Source organism: Nesoenas mayeri (assembly GCF_963082525.1).
Source record: "Nesoenas mayeri genome assembly, chromosome: 28".
NCBI classification, from domain to species: Eukaryota; Metazoa; Chordata; class Aves; order Columbiformes; family Columbidae; genus Nesoenas; species Nesoenas mayeri.
In genome coordinates, this window is record NC_137558.1 from 1,523,735 (window position 1) to 1,544,662 (window position 20,928).

Consider the following 20,928-nt stretch of genomic DNA (forward strand, 5'->3'; position numbering starts at 1 on the left):
GGGGGGGTTACTTCTGTTTTTAATTAGAAAATAAAACTTTAAAAAGAAATAAAGAAAAAAAAACACCTCTTTTTTTGTTTTCTTTTTGGCGTACACAGTCTGTGAGTTTGTGGTGCTGGGGGGGTGTCAAAATAGGGGCTGTTTTGGGGGGGGGCCCCGCAGGATCAGCAGGCAGCGAGAGCAGCTCCAGAGGAGTCAGTTCTAGGGGGGGGCGGGGGGACCCCGACCCTGGGTGGGTTTAGGGGGGCCACCCCAACACCAGGGTGGGCTGGGGGGGCGCGGGGGGGGCCCCTCAGGGGTCGAGGGGGGGTTTTCCCTGATAAAACTCTTCCCACCGGCTCTGGAAGAAGCTGCGCATGGCGTGGCCGGCGCGGCCCACGGCAGAGTCGTCCTCGTTGAACGTGCGGCAGTTGTCGAACACCAGCGCCGCGTCCGCCGCGAACTCCGCCGAGCTCGAGTACCTGCGGGGTGCGGGGGGGAGGGGGGCGGCGGGAGGTGACCCCCAAAGCCGAGAGAGGACCCCAGCCCTAAAGGGGAACCCCAGCCCTAAAGGGGAATACCAGCCCTAAAGGGGAATCCCAGCCCTAAGAGCCAGGAGGGAAATCCCCAGCATGAGGAAAGACCCCCAGGGGGGGAATCCCCATCTCGAGGTGGGGGGGAATCCCCATCTCCAGGGGGGGAACCCCAACACCAGAAGGGACCTCAATCTGCAGAGAGAACCCCCAGGCCCTGGAAAGACCTCCAGGGGGGAATCCCCATCTCAGAGGGGGGGGGATCCCCATCTCAGAGGGGGGGGGGATCCCCATCTCAAGGTGGGAGGGAATCCCCATCTTGAGGTGGGGGGGAACCCCCATCTCCAGGGGAGAACCCCAACACCAGGAGGGACCCCAATCTGCAGGGGGAATCCCCAAATGCAGGAGGGAACCCCCAGGTCCTGGAAAGACCCCCGGGGGGGATCCCCATTTCCAGGGGGGGAACCCCAACACACAGGGGGAATCCCCAAACGCAGGAGGGAACCCCCAGGCCTAGGAAACACTCCCAGGTGGGGGAATCCCCATCTCGGGGTCGGGGGGGATCCCCATCCCGGGGTCGGGGGGAGCAATCCCCATCTCCATGGGAGAACCCCAACACCAGGAGGGACCCCAATCTGCAGGGGGAATCTCCAAATGAAGGAGGGAACCCCCAGGCCCAGGAAAGACCCCCGGGGGGATCCCCATCTCCAGGGGGGAATCCCAGCACCAGGAGGGACCCCAAATCTATAAGGAGGGGACCCCAGCCCCAGGAAGGAGCCCCAGGGGGGAATCCCCATCTCCAAAGCGGGGGGGAATCCCCATCTCCAAAGGGGGGGGGAATCTCCATCTCCAAAGGGGGGGGGAATCCCCATTTCCAAAGCAGGGGGGAATCCCAGCACTAGGAGGGACCCCAAATCTCTAGGGGAGGGACTGCAAGCTGCAGGGGGGATCCCCAAACCCAGGAAGGATCCCAAACCCCAGGGGCCACCCCCAAACCCCAGGGGACCCCCCCAAACCCCAGGGGACCCCCCCAAACCCCGCTCACCCGCCCCGCAGCAGCCTCGTGCGCATGGTGGCGAAGTCCATGGGGTTCTTGATGACCTTACGGTAGCCGGGGACCAGGCGGGGGTTGACGGGCTCCAGGAAGGGCCACGCGTCCTCGTGCGACTCCATCTCCATCAGGATGATCCTGGGGGCGCGGGGGGGGGGTGGGGAGATTATACGAGGTCAGCGGGAGCCCCCCCGGACACCCCCGCTCCCCCCAGACCCCACTCACTCGCAGAAGGTCAGGTCGCTGGGCTGGCTCCGCAGCGTGGCGCCCCGGCGCTTGGGGGGGGTCAGCCCCCCGCCCGCGTCCCGCGGCACCGGCAGCACCTCGCGGCGGCGCGACGCCGGGCGGCGCCGGGGGGTCCCCTCCTCCTCCACGCTCCCCCCAAACAGGCGCCCCCATTTCCGCTTCTTGCCGCGCCGAGGGGTCCCGGGGTCCCGGTGCTGCCCGGCCTGCGGGGAGGGAGGAGATCAGCGCCGGAGCCGCCGCTCGTACACGGTTTGTGGGGTGGGGGGTGCCCCATAACGCACCCGGGACACACAGACGGAGCAGAACCAGTCGCCCTCGGGCACCTCCGTCATCTTGGGCCGGTGGCAGTAGAGGTGGCAGCCGCGGTCGCAGCCGTCGCACAGCAGCAGGTGCTCGTCGTCGTCCCCGCGCCGGCACACCAGGCAGGTCTGCGGGGATGGGGGATGAGCCGCGGGGACCCCCGGGGACCCCCCCCACTCCCCAGCACCCCGGTCCCATCCTCCCCACTCACCACGCGGTTGACAGACTTCTCCCAAGCGATGGATTTCTCCAGCTGGTAGATGCAGAGCGAGACCTGCGCCGCGCTGCGGCACCGCTCCAGCGTCTGCCGCCACGTCCGCACGCGGGGGGTGATTTCGTAGGCTCTACGGGGGGGAAAACGGGGGGAAATGGGGGCTCAGCGCGGCCCCCGCATCCCGGCGGGTCGGCGGCGGGGCGCGCGGGACTCACATCTCGGTGGGGTTGGGCTCCTCGGGGCGGTTTGGCGGCGCCTTCTCCAGCACCACCTCGTGCAGGGGCCAGAGCGGTTCCTTGAGGTAGCGCCGCTCCACGTTGCGCTCCAGCGCCGCCAGCCGCAGCACCGCCAGGTCCAGGGGGTTGGTGGGCTCGCGGCGCGGGGGCTGCCCGTCCCGCCGGCTCCGCACCGTGATGTCTTCCAGGGGCTCCACTTTGTGCTCGCAGTACCGCAGGTCGTCCCGCGTCGAGTCGGGGTTGGGGCACGTCCAGCCCTGCGGGAAGAGGGGGATCAGGGTGGGCGCCGGAGGGGGGGGGTCGAGGTGGGCGCCGGGTGGGGTTCATGGCACAGTGGCACCCACACTGGGAGGGTCACGGCACAGCGGCACCCATGCCGGAGTGAGGTCACGGCACAGCGGCACCCACGCCTGGGGGGGTCACGGTACAGTAGCGCCCGCGCCAGGGTGGGGGTGTCACGGCACAGCGGCACCCGCGCTGGGGGGGGTCACAGCACAGTGGCACCCAGGCCTTGAGGGGGGGTCATGGCACAGTGGCACCCACACCAGGGTGGGGGTCACGGCACCGTGGCGCCCACGCTGGGGGGTCATGGCACCATGGCGCCCACGGCGGGGGGGGGGGGTCACGGCACAGCGGCACCCACGGCGGGGAGCGGGGTCACGGCACAGCGGCACCCACGGCGGGGCGGGGTGGGGGTCATGGTACAGTGGCGCCCGTGCCGGCACCCACCCGGATCTGCAGATCCGCCATCAGCACGCGCTGCTCCAGCTCCTCCACCCACTGCAGCACCGCCAGGTCGGTCTCGTACGTTCTGTCCGTCACCGACCACCGCGCCAGCGCCTCCCGGGACGCCGCGGCGCCGGCCGCCTCGGGGCAGGGGTGGAAAATGGGGTCTGGGGGTGGAAATTACATATTAGAGAGCAGTGTAGGGAAAAGGGAGCTGGGGGTCCTGGGGACAGCAGGGTGAGCATGAGCCAGCACTGGGCCCTTGTGGCCAGGAAGCCAATGGGACCTGGAGAGGATTAGAAGGGGGGGTCAGTAGGTCAGAGAGGTTCTCCTGTCCCTCTGCTCTGCCCTTGGAAAAAGGGTTTAGTTCAGATACTATCAAGATATACTTGGGGAACACATATATATATATATATATGTATGTAATATATACAGCCATAGCACCCTGAGAATGCCCGATCTGGGAAGCTAAGCAGGGTCGGGCCCGGTCAGTACTTGGACGGGAGACCAGCTGGGAATCCTGGGTGCTGCGGGCTGAGCCAGCACTGGCCCTTGTGGCCAGGAAGCCAATGGGACCTGGGGTGGGTTAGAAGGGGGTGGTCAGTAGGTCAGAGAGGTTCTCCTGCCCCTCTGCTCTGCCCTGGGGAGACCACACCTGGAATCTTGTGTCCAGCTGTGGCCCCTCAGTTCCAGCAGGACAGGGAACTGCTGCAGAGAGTCCAGCGCAGCCACCAAGATGCTGGAGGGAGTGGAGCATCTCCCGTGTGAGGAAAGGCTGAGGGAGCTGGGGCTCTTTAGTTTGGAGAAGAGGAGACTAAGAGGGGACCTTATTAATGTTTATAAATATATAAAGCGGGAGTGTCAGGAGGATGGAGCCAGGCTCTTCTGGGTGACAACCAGTGACAGGACAAGGGGCAGTGGGTGCAAACTGGAACACAGGAGGTTCCGCTTAAATCTGAGCAGAAACTTGTTGGTGGTGAGGGTGGCAGAGCCTGAACAGGCTGCCCAGGGGGGTTGTGGAGTCTCCTTCTCTGCAGACATTCCAACCCGCCTGGTTCCTGTGTAACCTCATCTGGGGGTTCCTGCTCCATGGGGGGTTGCACTGGATGAGCTTTCCAGGTCCCTTCCAATCCCAAACATACTGTGACACTGTGAAATGGTCTCAGTAGGGGGGTGGGGGGCGGCGCCGCTCACCCGTGGGGGTTCGCCCGCAGACCTCGCGCAGGAACTCGCGGTGCTTGGTGAGGTGTTTGTGCAGCGCCTTCTCGCGGATGCCGCGCGGGTGCAGCGCCCGCGCCACCGCCTCCAGCTCCTCCGCGTCCCGCAGCCACCACCAGCCGCTCGCCATCTCTGCAAGGCAGCGCCGGGGGGCTCAGCACCCCCAAACCCTGCAAGCCCGCATCCTGCTCCCCCAAACCCTTCACCCTCAACCCTGCACCCCCAAATCCTTCATCCCGATGTCCTGACACCCAAACGCTGCACCCCCCAGATACTTCACCCCCAGATCCTCCCCTTAAACTCTGCACCCCCAGATCCTGCAACCCTTAAACCCTGAAACCCCAAACCCTGCAACTCCAGATCCTGCTCCCCCAAACCCTTCACCCCCAAACCCTTCACCCTCAACCCTGCACCCCCAAATCCTCCATCCCGATGTCCTGATACCCAAACACTGCACCTTATAGATATTTCAACCCTAGATCCTCCCCTTAAACTCTGCACCCCCAAATCCTGAACCCCTAGATCCTGCAACCCTTAAACCCTTCACCCTAAACTTGACACCCAAAGATCTTTCTACCCTCAACCCTGCACCCCCACATCCTGATACCCAAACGCTGCACCCCCCAGATACTTCACCCCCAGATCCTCCACTTAAATTCTGCACCCCCAGATCCTGCAACCCTTAAACCCTGAAACCCCAAACGCTGCAACTCCAGATCCTGCTCCCCCAAATCCTTCCCCCCTCAACCTTGCACCCCAAAATCCTTTTACCCTCAACTCTGCACCCAATACCCGGCACCCCCAAACCCTGATACCCAAACACTGCACCCCATAGATATTTCACCCCCAGATCCTCCCACTAAACTCTGCACCCCCAAATCCTGCAACCCCCAAACCCCAAACCCTGCACCCCAAGCCCCTGCCAGGCTCTCACCAGGGGGAACAGGCTGCTCCGTCAACTGGGTCAGGTACTTCTGTTCCATCTGCTTGAAGAATTTGGTAGGGGGTCGCCCTCGGCGCTTGGGCTGCCCCGGCATGTCCTGGAGCTTCTCGAGGCCGCCGCGGCTCCGGGGACAGGCACCGTGGGCCCTGGCGCCGGCGTGCACCGGCGTGGAGGCGAGCAGGGGGGCCGCGGGGTCGTCCTCGGGGAGGCCGTTCAGCTGGGAGGGACAGAGCGGTCAGAAGGGACAAGGACACCGGGGTGACGAGGCAGAGATGCTGGGGAAAAGGGACAGGGATGCTGGGGGAAGGGACGGGGACGCCGGGGAGAAGGGACGGGGACGCCGGGGAGAAGGGACGGGGACGCCGGGGAGAAGGGACGGGGACGCCGGGGAGAAGGGACGGGGACGCCGGAGGAAGGGACAGGGACGTTGGGGTGATGGGGAAGGGACAGGGATGCTGGGGTGACGGGACAGGGACCCTGGGGTGATGGGACAGGGACGCCGGGGAGAAGGGACAGGGACCCCGGGGTGACGGGACGGGGACGTTGGGGAGAGGGGACAGGGACGCTAGGGGGACGGGACAGGGACGCTGGGGAGAAGGGACAGGGACGCTGGGGTGACGGGATGGGGATGCCGGGGTGACGGGACAGGGACCCCAGGGTGATGGGACAGGGACCCCGGGGTGATGGGACAGGGACCCCGGGGTGACGAGGCAGAGACGCTGGGGAGAAGGGATGGGAATGCTGGGGTGACAGCACAGGGACGCTGGGGGGACCGTACGGGGTGCAGCCCCCGCAGTGTCAGCCCGTACCTGCCTGGCCGAGCCCTTGGGCAGCTCGCCGTGGGGCTGGCCGTGGGGCTGGCCGTGGGGCTGCGCGGGGGGTCGCGGCACGGGCTCGGCGGAGGAGGTAGCCAGGGGACCTCGGTCATCGCAGGGCGTCCGCGGCAGCAGGTTGAACCAGGGTCCCCACTTTTCCGCAGCCTCCGGGACGCTCTCCTCCTCTCCCTCCTCCTCCTCCTCCTCTTCCTCCTCAGCGGGGTCGGCCGGGGCCGGGGGGAGCCCCGTGTCCCCCGCGCCGGGGCTGCTGGCGGGGGTGAGCACGGAGCCCTGCAGCAGGGACGACTGCGTCTGGCTCAGCCAGGACAGGAAGGCGGACTGGCTGAGGTCGTGCTGGCTCTGCCCCAGCGGCTCCGGCTCCTCCAGGGCCCCGTTCAGGGTGGGGGCCGCGGGTCCCCAGTGCGGCGGCAGCTCCTCTTTGCTCTTGCGGGGGCGGCCGCGGGCGCGCGGGGCGGCGCAGTTCATCCGGCTGGGAGGCGGCGCGGCCGCCGGCTCCTCCTTCACCGCGCACAGCTGGGGGGTCGCCTTCTCCTCGGGGGGCCCCGGGGGCTCCGGCTCGGCCTCTGCGAGGGCAGGAGGAGCAGGTGAGACGTGGGGTCCCCTCGTGGGACATCCCCCGGGGGCCCCGCCACGCTCACCCTCCGCGCCCTCCACGAAGATGCCGCCCAGGTGGGGCAGCACCCAGTAGCGGCGCCGGTACCGGTCCTGGCCCAGCACGGCCGCCCGCAGCGTCTGCGACGAGTGGAGCAGCTTCTTGCGGAAGAACAGCTGCCTCTGTGGGGAGAGACGCAGTGGGGTGACGGTCCCCACAGCCCCATGGCAGGGGGGGGGTCCCAGCCCCCGGTGCCCCTCACCTTGGCCAGCTTCTCGATCTGCCTCTCCAGCTCGGGGACGCTGGACGCGGACGTGTCAGCCTGGGGAAAGATGGACCCATCAGACCCCCAGGATGGACGGACCCATCAGACCCCCGGGGAAGGATGGACCCATCAGACCCCCGGGGAAGGACGGATCCCCAGGGAAGGACGGACCCATCAGACCCCAGGTTAGGACGGATCCCGGGAGAAGGATGGACCCATCAGACCCCCAGGAAGGATGGACTTGTCAGACCCCCAAGGACGGACGGACCCGTCAGACCCCCAAGAAGGACAGACAGACCCGTCAGACCCCCAAGAAGGACGGACTCGTCAGACCCCCCGGGAAGGACGGACCCATCAGACCCCCCAAGAACGGACGGACCCGTCAGACCCCCAAGAAGGACGGACGGACCCGTCGGACCCTCGGGGGCAGCATCCCCACCTCTGCGCCCCCCGCCCCAGCCACCCACCTCCTCCTCCCTGCGGGATCTTCGGCCTCGCGTCTCCTCCTCCTCCTCCATGTCCAGCCCCGTCTCGTCCGTCAGGCGGGAGCTGCGCCGGCGCCGTCCGTCCTCCAGCCCCGTGATCTCCGACTCGGGCCGGCCGGTCTTCTTGGCCAGGGCGACCTTCAGCCTGCGGTGACACCGCAGAGACACCGTCCTCCAGCTGCCCCCTACCCCAAATGTCACCCCAAGACCCCCGCCCGGGTGCAGCCCACGGCGCGGTGGCCGTGGGGACCGGGCAGCCCCCCACCTGCGCAGCCGGCCCTCGATGATCCACTTGTTCTTCCTGTAGCTCGACATGTTCTCCAGCGTCTTGTCGATCTCGCTGTGGGGACAGGGGGCGGCTGTGGGGGCTGCGGGGGCTCCGGCAGCTCCGGGGACAGATCGGGTCCCGCGGGAGGGGTCACGTTTGGCCCCCCCCGGGCTCACCTGATGATGCGGGCGCTGCCGTTGAGCTCGGTCACCAGGAAGGCCAGGATGGCGGCTTTCTGCTCGGGGGGCAGCGCCTGGAAGGGTTTGGTGCGCAGCCCCTCGCACAGCCCCTCGCCCGCCCCGTACGCCGTCAGGAAGCAGCGCAGGATCTCGGAGACCGTGTCGCGGTTCAGGTTGATCTCCGACACCTTCTCCCCCAGGATCTTCAGGGACTGGGCAGAGCAGGGAGGGGGTTGGGAAGACCCGTCTTTGCCCACAAGAGCAGAACCCCCCAAATCTGGGCTCCCCGAGCTTGCAGCAGCCAGGGCATTGGGGGCACCGACCCAGCTGGGGAAGGGACACGAGCAGGGACAGGAGAAGGGTCCGGGGAAGGAGAAGATGCGGGAGAAGGGTCCAGGGAAGCAGAGGGTGCAGGGGAAGGGCCCAGGGAAGGGTTCAAGGAAGGAGAGAGTGCAGGGGAAGGGTCTGGGAAAGCAGAAGGCACAGGGGAAGGGTCCAGGGAAGGAGAAGATGCAGGGGAAGGGTCCAAGGAAGGAGAAGGCGCAGGGGAAGGGCCCGGGGAAGCAGAGGACGCAGGGGAAGGGTCTGGGGAAGCAGAGGGTGCAGGGGAAGGGTCTGGGGAAGCAGAGGGCGCAGGGGAAGGGTCCGGGGAAGCAGAGGGTGCAGGGGAAGGGTCCGGGGAAGCAGAGGGCGCAGGGGAAGGGTCCGGGGAAGCAGAGGGCGCAGGGGAAGGGTCCAGGGAAGCAGAGGACGCAGGAGAGGGGTCCGGGGAAGGAGAAGGCGCAGGGGAAGGGTCTGGGGAAGAGGAAGGGTCCGGGGAAGCAGAGGGCGCAGGGGAAGGGCCCGGGGAAGGAGAAGGCGCAGGGGAAGGGCCCGGAGAAGCAGAGGGCGCAGGGGAAGGGTCCAAGGAAGGAGAAGGTGCAGGGGAAGGGCCCGGGGAAGCAGAGGGTGCAGGGGAAGGGTCCGGGGAAGCAGAGGGCGCAGGGGAAGGGTCCGGGGAAGCAGAGGGCGCAGGGGAAGGGCCCGGGGAAGCAGAGGGTGCAGGGGAAGGGCCCGGGGAAGCAGAGGGTGCAGGGGAAGGGCCCGGGGAAGCAGAGGGCGCAGGGGAAGGGTCCGGGGAAGCAGAGGGCGCAGGGGAAGGGCCCGGCGGGCGCAGGGCCGGCTCACCTGGCAGTACGGCGGCAGCCCCGGGTCGCAGAGCGCCGCGCGCAGCAGCCGCACCAGCAGGTCCTGCAGCTCGCCCGCGCTGTCGCGCCCCCCCAGCAGCCCCTCCTGCAGCGCGCACAGGCTGGGCACGTCGCGCGCCGGGTCGAAGCCCAGCACCTTGCCGTAGCTCTGCAGGAACTCCAGCACCGTCAGGCAGTGCGAGAAGGCGCGGCTGGGCAGGACGAGCCCCGGGATGCGCGAGAAGGCGGGCAGGGGCTGCGGGGGGACAGGGGGGTCAGGGCCGGCTCACCGGCCGCCCCCGCCGCCCCCCGGTGCCCCGGCCTACCTGGTGGTCCCCCAGGCACATGTCTTCCGTGGGCTTCTTCATCTCCTCCAGGATGAGCTGCTGCCGCCGCCGCTCCTCCAGCCGCCGCTGGGCCAGCAGCCCCTTGTCCGCCTTGCGAGCCCCTTTGCCCTTCTTCTCCTTGGGCCGGGCCTTCTCCTTGCCCTTCTCCACCTTCTCCTTGCCCTTCTCCGCTTTGCCCTTCTTCTCCTTGGCCTGGGGACGTACCCGGGGACGTGTGGGGACAGCGGCTCCGGCTCCTGCCCCGTCCCGGCTCTATCGTACCCGCACACTCACCTTGGGTTTCTTCTTGGCCTCCTTTGCTCGGGGGGCTCTGGCCTCCTGCTTCTGCTTGTTCTTGGCCTGCAAGGGACAAGCTCAGCGACCTGGTGGCGCCTCCCCCCTCCATCCCGGGGCCGCCCGGAGCCCCGCGCGGCCGCTCGTACCTTCCGCCTCATTTTCTTCTTGATTTTGCTCATTTTCAGCTTGTCCTCATCGCTGAGCACGTCTGCGAGCAGAGAGGGAGGGTGGCCATGGGGACCCCCCGAGCCGGGCGCAGCGAGCCGGGGGGCCGGGGAGGTGGGGGTACCTTGGGCTTCCAGCCTCTTCAGCAGCCGCGCGTCTGTCTTGCTCAGCAAATCCACCATCTTGAGCTTGGGCGGGCGGCCTCGGCCGCGCTTGGCGGCCGGTGGCTCCTTGGGTTTGGTCTTCTCGGCGTTGCGGGGTCGGCCGCGCTTGCCCGTGATGGCCTGGATGCGCGAGGGGATCTCCTCGGGGCTCAGCTTCACCCACTGCAGACCCTGCGGCACCCACCGGGGTCACCTCCCTGGGACCCAGCGGCGTCACCTCCCACAGCACCCACTGGGGTCCCCTCCCTGGGACCCACCAGCGTCACCTCCCTGGGACCCACTGGCGTCACCTCCCACAACACCCACCGGGGTCCCCTCCTGCGGCACCCACTGGGGTCCCCTTCCACGGCGCCCACCGGGGTCCCCTCCCATGGCACCCAATGGGGTCCCCTTCCATGGCACCCAACGGGGTCCCCTTCCATGGCACCCAACGGGGTCCCCTTCCACGGCACCCAACGGGGTCACCTCCCATGGCGCCCACCAGCATCTCATCCCATGGCAACCACTGGGGTCACCTCCCGCGGCACCCAACGGAGTCCCCTTCCATGGCACCCACTGGCGTCACCTCCTCCCACGGCACCCACCAGGGTCCCCTCTTGTGGTGCCCACTGGGGTCACCCACCGGGGTCCCCTCCTGGTGGGACCCACCTGCATCACCCACCAGGGTCCTCTCCCACAGCACCCACCAGGGTCACCCACCAGGGTCCCCTCCTGTGGCGCCCACTGGGGTCCCCTCCTGGTGGGACCCACCTGCATCACCCACCGGCATCCTCTTATGCGGCGCCCACCAGGGTCCCCTCCTGTGGTGCCCACCGGGTTCACCCACCGGGGTCCCCTCCTGCAGCACCCACTGGGGTCCCCTCTCGTGGCGCCCACCGGGATCACCCACCGGGGTCCCCTCCCGCAGCGCCCACCGGGATCACCCACCGGGGTCCCCTCCCGCGGCGCCCACCGCAAATGGGGGACAGGGTGGCCCCCAGACCCACCTCCGTCGTGTCCCGCTCCTCGTAGAAATCTCCCACCGGCATGCGGGGGCTGAAGCTGAAGTGCTCGCGCCGCACGTCCTGCACCACGTTCCTGCTCAGGTACTGCCGGGAGGAGGAGGAGGAGGAGGATGAAGGCCGGGACGAGGGGCGGCGCTCTGGGCCCCGCAGCTCCCAGCGGCTGCAGTTGGGGGTCCCGGCTCAGCCCCCCCACCCTGCGGACGCACCTTGATCACCTCCGGGAACTGCTTCATCCTCTTCCCGCAGGGCCCGTAGTACCAGGTCTCTCCCTGCCAGCGATGGTTCCCGCGCTTGATCCGCACCTCCCGGCGCCACCTGGGGACAGGGCCGTGAGCGGGGGCCGCGGGGCGGCCGGGGGGCGGCCGGGGGGACGCCGACACGTACCCGTGCTGCAGGGGGACGCGCACCTCCTCGGGGGTGGCGATGCGCCGCCGGGGGACGTCACCTGTGGGAAGGGACGGGATGCATTCGGGGCGCGGGCTGGACGGGGGGCCCGCGGGGGTCTCGGCCTCACCTGCTGCCGCGGTGCTCGCCGGGGTGGCCCCTGCACCCCCCGCTCCCGGCGCAGCCAATGTCTCCGGGCAGCTATCGGCAGCATCGTCCTCATCCTCCTCCTCCTCCTCCTCGGTGGACTCGGGCTCCAGCGGGGGGTCGAGCTCCAGGGACCCCCCCGACTCCTCCGGCCCCGTATGGTCGAGGCCGCTGTCTGCAGAGCCAAGGTCAGGGATGTCACCGTCACCCGTGACACCGGGGACGGGGGGGACATGGCTGCGCATCCCTCTCCCCAATCCCTTGCGTGTCCCCCCAGCACCGACACAAAGGTGCCGCGGGAGCCAGGTGGGGCGGCCGCCCCCCGGCGGGGAGCAGCAGCGGGGGCACGTACCGAGGGCGGGCGGGGGGCTGGCGGGCAGGAGGCCGAAGGGGCCGGGGGCGTCATCCAGGGAGGATTTGTCGCTCACGAGCCGCGAGTCGTCCATGGTGTAGAGGTCCCCGGTGCCGGGGTCTGGGGGGACAGCAGGAGCTGGGCCGGGGGGGCGCAGAACCCCATCCCTGCTCATGGCGGGTGGATGGACCCCCCTGGGCGAAAAGGCGCCGGGAGCGGAGGGGTTAAGGGGTTTCCATGCCCTGGGAGGGGAGGGACATGGGGACACGGTGGGGAGGGACACGGTGGGGAGGGACATGGGTCCAGCGCTGCCCACGGCCACCAGCCCACGGAGACACTGTCACCATCACCGCTGTCACCGTCACCACCGCCCGGTGGGGATGCACAGGGCCCCTGCCCACCCTGACCCCACAGCAGCCCCCCTACCTGTGGCCAGGGACTCGAAGGGCTCCAGGGGGTCCCCGCTGAGGATGGGGGTGTCCTCCAGCCGGGGGGCGATGGGGGACACGTCCCCCAGGCAGCCGCTGCCGGCGGCCAGGACAGGACCCGCGGCGCCGGGGGCGGCCCCGTTGTAGCTGCACATCTTCAAATCTGAAAGGAACAACCGACCTGGAACAACCCCCGTGGCAACGGGACACGGCGGTGACAAACACCCCACGGTGTCACCTGCACGAGATGGGGCAGGGGAAGGGGCTGGGCAAGGAGAAGATGCAGGAGAAGGGTCCGGGGAAGAAGATGCAGGGGAAGGGTCTGGGGAAGAAGATGCAGAAGAAGAGTCCAGAGAAGGAGAAGATGCAGGAGAAGGGTCCAGGGAAGAAGATGCAGGGGAAGGGTCCAGGGAAGCAGAGGATGCAGGAGAAGGGTCCAGGGAAGCAGAAGGTGCAGGGGAAGGGTCCAAGGAAGGAGAAGATGCAGGAGAAGGGTCCAAGGAAGGAGAAGATGCAAGAGAAGGGTCCGGGGAAGGAGAAGATGCAGGAGAAGGGTCCAGGGAAGCAGAAGGTGCAGGGGAAGGGTCCAGGGAAGCAGAAGACGCAGGGGAAGGGTCCGGGGAAGCAGAGGGCGCAGGGGAAGAGCTGCCACCGCCTCCTGCAGCGGGTGGTTGGGGCCGACCCCCCAGCACCCCGGCCCCGGTTTAACGGGATCCCGGCACAAGTCCCAACGGGCCGGGTGTCCCCGGGGAGCCCAATTCCCCAGTGCGGGGTCCCCAAACCCAGAGCTCTGCCCACACTCCTACCTGGCGCCTCCTCCAGCTCCACGCTGCCCACCAGCCCCGCGCCGTTCTCCGCCATGGCGGGGGGCATCTCTTTGGCGTCGGAGCCTCCGCGCCCGGCTCCGGCTTCCCCCGCGTAGAAGCCGTCGGGGCCGTTGGGCATGAGCTCGAAGCTCTGCTCGGGGAAGGCGTCGTACAGCTCCTGCGAGTCCAGGTTCAGCCCCATGGCGCCGGGGGTCCCGTTGCCCCAGAACTCCTGCCCGGGCGCCCGCAGGTCGGGGCCGTGTCCCGGGGACGCCGGGCGGGACCCCCCGGTTGTGCCGTTGAGCGGGAACGGCCCCAGGGGGGGCACGGGGGGGCTCCCGGCCTTGCGGCCGCCGGCGGGGAGGAACGGGGGGTAGTCCCAGAGGCAGTCGTAGGCGCGGAGGGGGGGCGAGCCGGGGGTCCCTGAAGTGCTGGGGTGACATACAGTAGAGAAGCCATTGACATTCGTGTCCCCGTTCAGACCTGCGAGGGAGCCAGAGCACAGACCGCTCAGCGGCGCCGGGGCGTTGGTGACACCCGCCTTGCCTCGCCATGACAGACCAGACGGCTTCGGGACACACGGACAAGCTGTCCCGGCGGCCACGGAGCCCCCACCCCAGCGCCCAAACGGAGCCGGGCGCCGCGGCTCCTCGCTCGGCAGAACCGGCCCCGGATTAGCCGGGTGCTTGGCAGCGCCGCATCAGCTGACGGCCAAATCCACGCCGGTGCCGGGGGGACACTGACCTTTCCCGGGCGGGGGGCCGGCGGGCGGGGGGCCGAAGGGGCTGTCCCCTGAGGCAGGCGTGGGTTTCGGTCCTGAGGCAGCGGGTGCGGAGGAAAGGCCGGTGAAGTTCAGGTGGTTGTTTGTTTCCATCGCTGCCGAGGGGACAAGAAGCGCGGGGTCACCTGCCGGCGGTGGCACCGGGGACCCCCGCGATGGAGCCGGGGGGACACGGGGCGCTGGGACCGCGGTGTCCCCAGCGAGATGAGCCGCCAGAGCTCGGCACCGCATCCCCAGTTGCCGGCGCCACCCGCTCGTGCTCCTTCCCGGGCGCCGCCATCGCGGGGCCTTGGCAGCTCCGGCACAGTGACGCACCGGCCCCCCCGCGCGGCTCCGTGACCCCGGCGCTCCCTGGGGAACGGCGGCGCTCCCGGCACAGAAACGCCTCTGCGGTGACAACCAGAGGGACCGGAGCCTTGTGTCCCCCCCCGGGCTCCCCGGAACTGAGCTCAGCCCGTGTCGAAACCCCGGCGCGGATTTCATCATGTCCTCGCTGGTGCCCGGCAGAGGCCGCGGCCACCAAACCCTCTCCCTGCCGGCCGGGGCCACCGGTGATTCATCCGCCAGAGAAACCCGTATGGGCGGCGACGCAGCTGCCACACGCTGCTCCCAGATGTCCCCGAGTGTCCCCGCAGCCGCCCCCACCCCCAGGGGGCTGGCGCAGCCCCCCCGGCCGGAGCTGCCCAACGAAAAGGCCTTTGCGATGCCGCCCGGCGCGCGATGCGCCAGCGGGAACGGCGTCAACGGCACCGCCGCAGGGACGCGCCGGAGCCGCGCAGGTGGCGGCTGCAGGTCAGCGCCGTGGACTGGGATGGACTGGGATGGACTGGGATGGACTGGGACGGTGCCAGGTGTGGGGAATGTGGTCGGGAGGGAAACACCGCGGCCCTGAAAATAAAAGCTGGAAGGTGAGAGCGAACCCCGGCAATGGCCGCGGGGCTGCGGCAGCACCGGCTGCCCCGGGATGGGGACATGGGGGTAAACAGGGCCCGGCCCCACTGCGGGGACACCCCGGGTGCCAAATGCCACCGGGAGCGTGGCCAGTGCCAGCGCAGCACGTGATGGACGCGGAGCCACAAACTGGGCCACGGCCGGTAACCGGAGCCGGCGCCAGCGGGCGAGGAGAGGAGGGCGAGCGCCGGGATGCCGGCGGCCCCCGGGATGCGCCAGCGGAGGGACCGGAGCCGTGCGGCGGGTGGCACCGCGGGGGTGGCACCGGGGGCTGATCGCGGCACCCAGAGCCGACGTGGCAGCGCCCGCTCGCCCGGTGCCAAAGCACCGGCACCCACCGGCACCCTGCCCGGCTCACCGGTTCCCTGGGGGAGCTCGGCCCCCCCGCCCCGCAGCACCGGGCGGCCCCGGGAGCCAGACGCGACCTGATTAGAAAGGACGTTTCACAAACAAGGGGACGCGCGGCTGCCATTTCCCGGCCGCTTCCTGCGGGGGGGACGGACATGGACGGACAAAGCGCCGGGACCGGCCCCCCCCGCGCCGCACCCGGTCCCTGCGGTAACAGCCCCCCCGGAGCGCTCCCGCGGGAACCGGGGAGTGCTCCCCCCCCCCCCCCCCCCCGCCCCGCCGCAGGGGGGTCCCGGAGCGGGCGGGGGCGGCGGAACCGAGCGGGCACGGAGCGGGGCCGGGCGGTGCGGGGGGGGGTCCCGCCTGCGCCCGGGGTGCGAACGCGGGGGAACCGCAGCGGCCGCGGCTCCGAGCCAGGTGAGGCCCGGACGCTGCACCGGGAGATCGCCGGTAACGGGGGGTCCCACCGGGCACACCGGGACGCGGGGAGCATGGCGGGGAGGTTCTCACCGTGTCCGGCAAAGCGCGGTTGGTCTCCCCAGCGCCGCCCCCGCGCGGGGCCCCAACCGCCCCCTCTCCCCGGCCGTTAACGGCCGCCGCGGACCGTTCCCCCCCCGCCCCGCCCTGACCCCGCACCTGGCAGCGGCGGCGCGGGCCCGGCGGGCGGTGCGGGCCCGGCTCAGGGCGGGACGCGGCTCCGCATGGCGCCGGGCCGGGCCGCACCGGGCCCGCCGCGCCGAGCGGAGCCCAAACGGCGGCGGCGCAGGGCAGGAAGCGCCTCGCGCCGCCGGGCGGTCCCGGTCCCGCCCCCCGCCCCGCGCGTCACGGCCGCCGCGGTGGCGTCACCGGGAGCGGCGCCGCGCGCGTCACCGGGGGGGGGGGGCGGGTCGCGCGCCCACGTGGGAGGGGATCCCCGCCCCCGGTGGGGTCAGGGCGGGGGGAATCCCCACGCGGGGCCGCCCCCCCGCACCCGCCCCGTCCCGGGTCCCCCCCCCGCTTCTCCCGGGACCGCCCCCCCCGCCCACCTCCGCCCCGCTTCGCCGGTCGCTTCCCCGGTCGCTCCGGAGAACGGCGGCGCCGCGCGGGGCAGGGGCGGCCGGCGCGGCCGCGGGGCGAGGCCGGGACCCCGGCGGACGCGGGCGCTCCCCGTCCCGGCGGTGCGGACACCGGCGACCCCCCCCCCCGCACCCCGGCCCCGCGCCGCCCCGGCCCCCGGGATCCCCGGTGACGTCACGCGGCACCGGCCGGGCCGCGCTGCGCAGGGACCGGCGGCGCCGCCGCGCACCGGGGGAGAAGCGCGTTCCGGTGCGGGGGGACCTGTCCCGGTGCGGCCCCAAGGGAGGGCGGGGCCGTCCCGGTGCGGCCCCAAGGGAGGGCGGGGCCCGCCCGGTGCGGGGCCCGGTCCGGGCTTCCCTGCCCGGTCCGGTGCGGGAATCGCGGTGCAAAGCCAGAGATCCCGGGAGCGAGCCGGGGATCCCGGTGCGGCCGGCGCTGCCCCGGGGAGGGTCCCGGTGCGGGGGGATCCCTGTGTGCGGGCCCGTCCCGCCGGTGCGTACCTGGGGCGGCGGCGCGGGCCCGGTGCCCGCCGGTGCGGTGCCGGTGCGGAGCCGGGCGCGGCGCAGGTGCTCCCGGCCCCGCGTGATGTCACCGCCCGCCCCGCCCCCCGCGGCGGCCCCGCCTTTTAAAGGGACCGCGGCCCTTAATGGCGGGGCGGGGGGGGCGCAGCGCCACGGCCCCCACGGCTGCAGCTCTTGCGGGGACCCCCCCTCCCCGGGGACACGGAGACCACCCGCCCCATCTCCGGTACGCCCGGTGAGGGGCCGGTGCTTGAGCCGCTTGCAGCCGGTGCTTGAGCCCCACGCGGGGGGGCTGGGCCGGAGGGGCCCCCCGGGACCCCGCGGACAAAGCAGCAGCTGCCGGGGCCCCCCCGCGGCGGCTCTTTGTGCCGCAAAATGGTGGAGTCAGAACACGGAGTTGGGGGGGGACGCACAGACACTGGGGACAGACAAGGGACCAGCAGCTGCCACCACCCCCAGCCCTGCCCCACTGGGGGTGGGGGGGGGCAAGGGGAGCCCCCAGCCCCCCCATTTCATTGGTTCCTGGATCCCACCCCCTTCAGATCCACGATGCAGCACAAAGGTCCAGGATGTTTTAACCGAAGTTTTATTGGAAATGTTAAATACTGGGGGGTCCAGCCCGACCGACGCGGAGCTGGGGGGGCCGGGGGGGCGCGCTGACCCCCTCCCTCACGCGTGTTCTTCCGCCAGCTTCTCCGCCTTGGCCACGGCCTCCTCGATGGGCCCCACCATGTAGAAAGCCTGTTCTGGGAGGTGGTCGTATTCACCTGTGGGGAGACATGATGTTAGGCGCAGAACGGGGCCCCCCCGGCCCCCTCAGCGCCGCCCCCCGGGGGCCACCGCACCTGCCAGGATCTGCTTGAAGCCTTTGATGGTCTCCTTGAGCGGCACCAACTTGCCCATGTGGCCGGTGAAGACCTCGGCCACCTGGAAGGGCTGCGACAAGAAGCGCTGGATCTTGCGCGCCCGCGCCACCGTCAGCTTGTCCTCCTCGGACAGCTCGTCCATGCCCAGGATGGCGATGATGTCCTGCAGAGACTTGTAGTCCTGGAGGGGGGGGAAACGGGGTGAGCGGCCAGCGTTGGGGTCCACAGCACCCAAGGGTGCTGCGCCCCCCCCTCACCTGCAGGATCTTCTGCACCCCACGAGCTACGTCGTAGTGCTCGGGGCCCACGATGTTGGGGTCCATGATGCGGGAGGTGGAGTCCAGCGGGTCCACGGCCGGGTAGATGCCGAGCTCGGCGATGGCGCGGGACAGCACGGTGGTGGCGTCCAGGTGAGCGAAGGTGGTGGCGGGCGCAGGGTCTGTCAGGTCATCGGCCGGCACGTAGATGGCCTGGGAGGGGGGACGGGAGGGGATGGTGGGACCGCGAGGGGGACGCGGCGCCCGTGGTGCGGTGTCTCCGGTGCTGCCCTCACCTGCACCGAGGTGATGGAGCCTTTACGCGTGGTGGTGATGCGCTCCTGCATGGTGCCCATGTCGGTGGCCAGCGTGGGCTGGTAGCCCACGGCTGAGGGGATCCGGCCCAGCAGGGCTGACACCTGGGGGGAGCAGAGCCCGTTGAGGGCTGCGCGCGGCCGGGGGGCGGCCCAGACACCCCCACACGCCCCCCCGGCCCCAGCACAGACCTCGGAGCCAGCCTGGGTGAAGCGGAAGATGTTGTCGATGAAGAGCAGCACGTCCTGACCCTCCTGGTCCCTGAAGTACTCGGCCACCGTCAGCCCCGTCAGGGCCACCCTGGCGCGGGCGCCCGGGGGCTCGTTCATCTGCCCGTAGACCAGGGCGACCTGCGGCGGGACCGCGGGGTTGGCACCGCGCCGCTCCGCTGCCTGTGCCCCCCCCCGGGACCCCCCCGGGAAACCGGCCCCACCTTGGACGTGGCATCTTTCAGGTTGATGACCCCGGACTCGATCATCTCGTGGTACAAATCGTTGCCCTCGCGGGTTCGCTCCCCCACGCCGGCGAACACCGAGTAACCGCCGTGGGCTTTGGCCACGTTGTTGATCAGCTCCATGATCAGCACGGTCTTGCCGACGCCAGCACCGCCAAACAGACCTGGGGGAAGGGGAACCTGCTCAAGCGCACGCCGGCCCGGTGGCCCCCGGCGTCTCCCTTCACCCCTTTCCTCCTCAGATCAATAAAAGTGGCTTCAGCAAACTCAGAAGAACGAAAGTCAAATGGTTACTCATCAGCGAAGGAAACTGCTGCGGAGGGGTCGGTGCTGGGTGCCCCCCTCCCCAGACACCCCCAACCTACCGATCTTGCCGCCCTTGGCGTAAGGAGCCAGCAGATCCACCACCTTGATCCCTGTCACCAGGATCTCCTGCTCAACGCTCATCTCCACGAATTCGGGGGCTTCGGCGTGAATGGCGGCGAACCTGCCGCGGGAGGGGGAGAGGAGTTAACCCCCCGCTCGCACCCGCAGGACCCGCATCCCGCCCTCAAACCCCGCGGGACGCTCAGGGCGTCGCTCACTGTTTGGTCTTGATGGGGCCCCTCTCGTCGATGGGCTCCCCGATGACGTTCATGATCCTGCCCAGGGTCTCGGGGCCGACGGGGATGCGGATGGGCGCCCCGGAGTCCAGAACCTTCTGTCCTCTCACCAGCCCCTCCGTGCCGTCCATGGCGATGGTTCGCACCGTGTTCTCCCCTGCGGGAGCCCAAGGGCGCTGTCACCGCGGCGCCCTCGCGCTGACCCTGGGGACAGCTGCTGGTGGCTTCCCCGGCCGTGCCAAGAAGGACAACCACAAAAAGCAGGACCCGGGGGCACAAAACCAAGCGCAGAGCCCGCCGGGTGCGCTTCTCCTCCTCCTCAGATTGAAATCCGTGGCTTCAGCGAGCTCAGGAGAACGAAAGTCACCAAGATCCATCATCACAGGAGGGTCCGTCCCCACCCCGTCCCACACACACTCACCCAGGTGCTGAGCGACCTCCAGCACCAGCCGCGTCTCCCGGCCCTGCACCTCCAGCGCGTTCAGGATGGGCGGCAGCCCCTCGTCGAACTGCACGTCAACCACGGCCCCGATAACGGCCACGATGCGGCCGGTACCGGCGCCGGCCTTGGCGGCGGGGGCGGCTTGGGCCGCATAGTCCCGGCCTGGGGGGAGAGGGACGAGTCAAGGTCGGGAGGGAACGGGGCGGGAATGGGGGGGTCGAGCGGGGACCCCCAGGATGCGCCGGGACCCCCCGGGATGGGGCGGGAACGGGGGGTGCAGCGGAGCCCCCCGGGATGCGCCGGGACCCCCGGGATGGGGCGGGAACGGGGGGTGCAGCGGAGCCCCCCGGGATGCGCCGGGACCCCCCGGGATGTATTCGGACCCCGCGACCCCCCAAATCCCCTTCACCCCCCCCCGTCCGAGCCGCCGCGTCACCTCATGGGTCTCCCCGGGGTCCCCGCCGCCGCTCCCCTCACGGCCGCTCCCGGCCCCGCGCCCCCCGCCCGCCCGCCGCGCAGGCCCCAAGGTGACCCCGGGCCGCCCCGCACTCACGAGCCCCGGCGGCGGCGGCCGGGCCGGCCCCGCGGCTGAGGAGCAGCGGCAGGAGGGGGCGGCGCGGCCCGGCCCCGCGGCGCAGCAGCGGCCGAACGGCGGCGGCGGCGGCGGCCGAGCAGCGACCCGCGAGCCCCAACATGGCGGCGCCGACTGAGCCCCGCGCCCCGCCCGCAGCACACGGCCCCCGGGAGGCGGGGCCGCGGGGCGCGTCACGGGCCGCCACGCACGCCCATTGGGCGCCGCGTTACGCCGCGCCGCCGCATTCGCTTTGCCATTGGTCGGGGTCGCCTCGGCGCTCGCTTGGCACCTCCTAACGATTGGGCGGCAGGTCTATCCGTCAAGGAACACCGTGATGTGATAGGGCGAGACTGGAGTGAGGGGCGGGTCCTAGCTGAAGGGCGCCGGAAGCAGAGAAACACGTGTTCCACGGTTGTCCTTGGGGCGGGCGCGGTGACCGCGGGCGCAGGTC

The 20,928-nt window shown here is 70.3% G+C and overlaps 2 protein-coding genes across 2 annotated transcripts; both read right to left on the bottom strand.

Moving 5' to 3' along the window:
- Positions 1-91: 91 nt before the first annotated feature.
- BAZ2A (bromodomain adjacent to zinc finger domain 2A) lies at positions 92-17,016 on the bottom strand. The gene is made up of 29 exons (XM_080360468.1): positions 16,947-17,016; positions 14,055-14,186; positions 13,311-13,793; positions 12,503-12,667; positions 12,077-12,196; positions 11,708-11,899; positions 11,578-11,638; positions 11,400-11,508; positions 11,176-11,277; positions 10,150-10,360; positions 10,007-10,068; positions 9,858-9,923; positions 9,564-9,776; positions 9,239-9,493; positions 8,069-8,283; positions 7,890-7,964; positions 7,607-7,769; positions 7,137-7,196; positions 6,921-7,056; positions 6,256-6,845; positions 5,438-5,663; positions 4,480-4,635; positions 3,289-3,452; positions 2,539-2,816; positions 2,321-2,453; positions 2,091-2,237; positions 1,789-2,012; positions 1,558-1,701; positions 92-461 (listed from the first exon to the last, which is right to left on the bottom strand). The coding sequence occupies exons 2-29, from the start codon at positions 14,182-14,184 to the stop codon at positions 293-295; spliced, it is 5,049 nt and encodes a 1,682-aa protein (XP_080216594.1). The 5' UTR covers positions 14,185-14,186; positions 16,947-17,016; the 3' UTR covers positions 92-292.
- Positions 17,017-17,540: 524 nt separating this feature from the next.
- ATP5F1B (ATP synthase F1 subunit beta) lies at positions 17,541-20,622 on the bottom strand. Its single transcript, XM_080360416.1, has 10 exons — positions 20,457-20,622; positions 19,883-20,065; positions 19,444-19,618; positions 19,225-19,346; positions 18,839-19,023; positions 18,597-18,755; positions 18,387-18,509; positions 18,091-18,303; positions 17,813-18,014; positions 17,541-17,734 (listed from the first exon to the last, which is right to left on the bottom strand). Exons 1-10 carry the CDS (start codon positions 20,596-20,598, stop codon positions 17,637-17,639), a joined length of 1,602 nt encoding a protein of 533 aa, XP_080216542.1. The 5' UTR covers positions 20,599-20,622; the 3' UTR covers positions 17,541-17,636.
- Between the last annotated feature and the right edge of the window lie 306 nt (positions 20,623-20,928).

Coding starts and splice junctions, on each gene's coding strand:
- ATP5F1B (XM_080360416.1), bottom strand. CDS start 20,598: ATGTTGGGGCTCGCGGGTCGCTGCTCGGCCGCCGCCGCCGCCGCCGTT. Junction 19,347..19,443: donor GGCCCCATCAAGACCAAACA/GTGAGCGACGCC, acceptor CTCCCGCGGCAG/GTTCGCCGCCATTCACGCCG. Junction 18,304..18,386: donor GCTCCATCACCTCGGTGCAG/GTGAGGGCAGCA, acceptor CCCCCCTCCCAG/GCCATCTACGTGCCGGCCGA.
- BAZ2A (XM_080360468.1), bottom strand. CDS start 14,184: ATGGAAACAAACAACCACCTGAACTTCACCGGCCTTTCCTCCGCACCC. Junction 9,924..10,006: donor AGAAGAAAATGAGGCGGAAG/GTACGAGCGGCC, acceptor TGTCCCTTGCAG/GCCAAGAACAAGCAGAAGCA. Junction 5,664..6,255: donor CCAAGGGCTCGGCCAGGCAG/GTACGGGCTGAC, acceptor TGTCCCTCCCAG/CTGAACGGCCTCCCCGAGGA.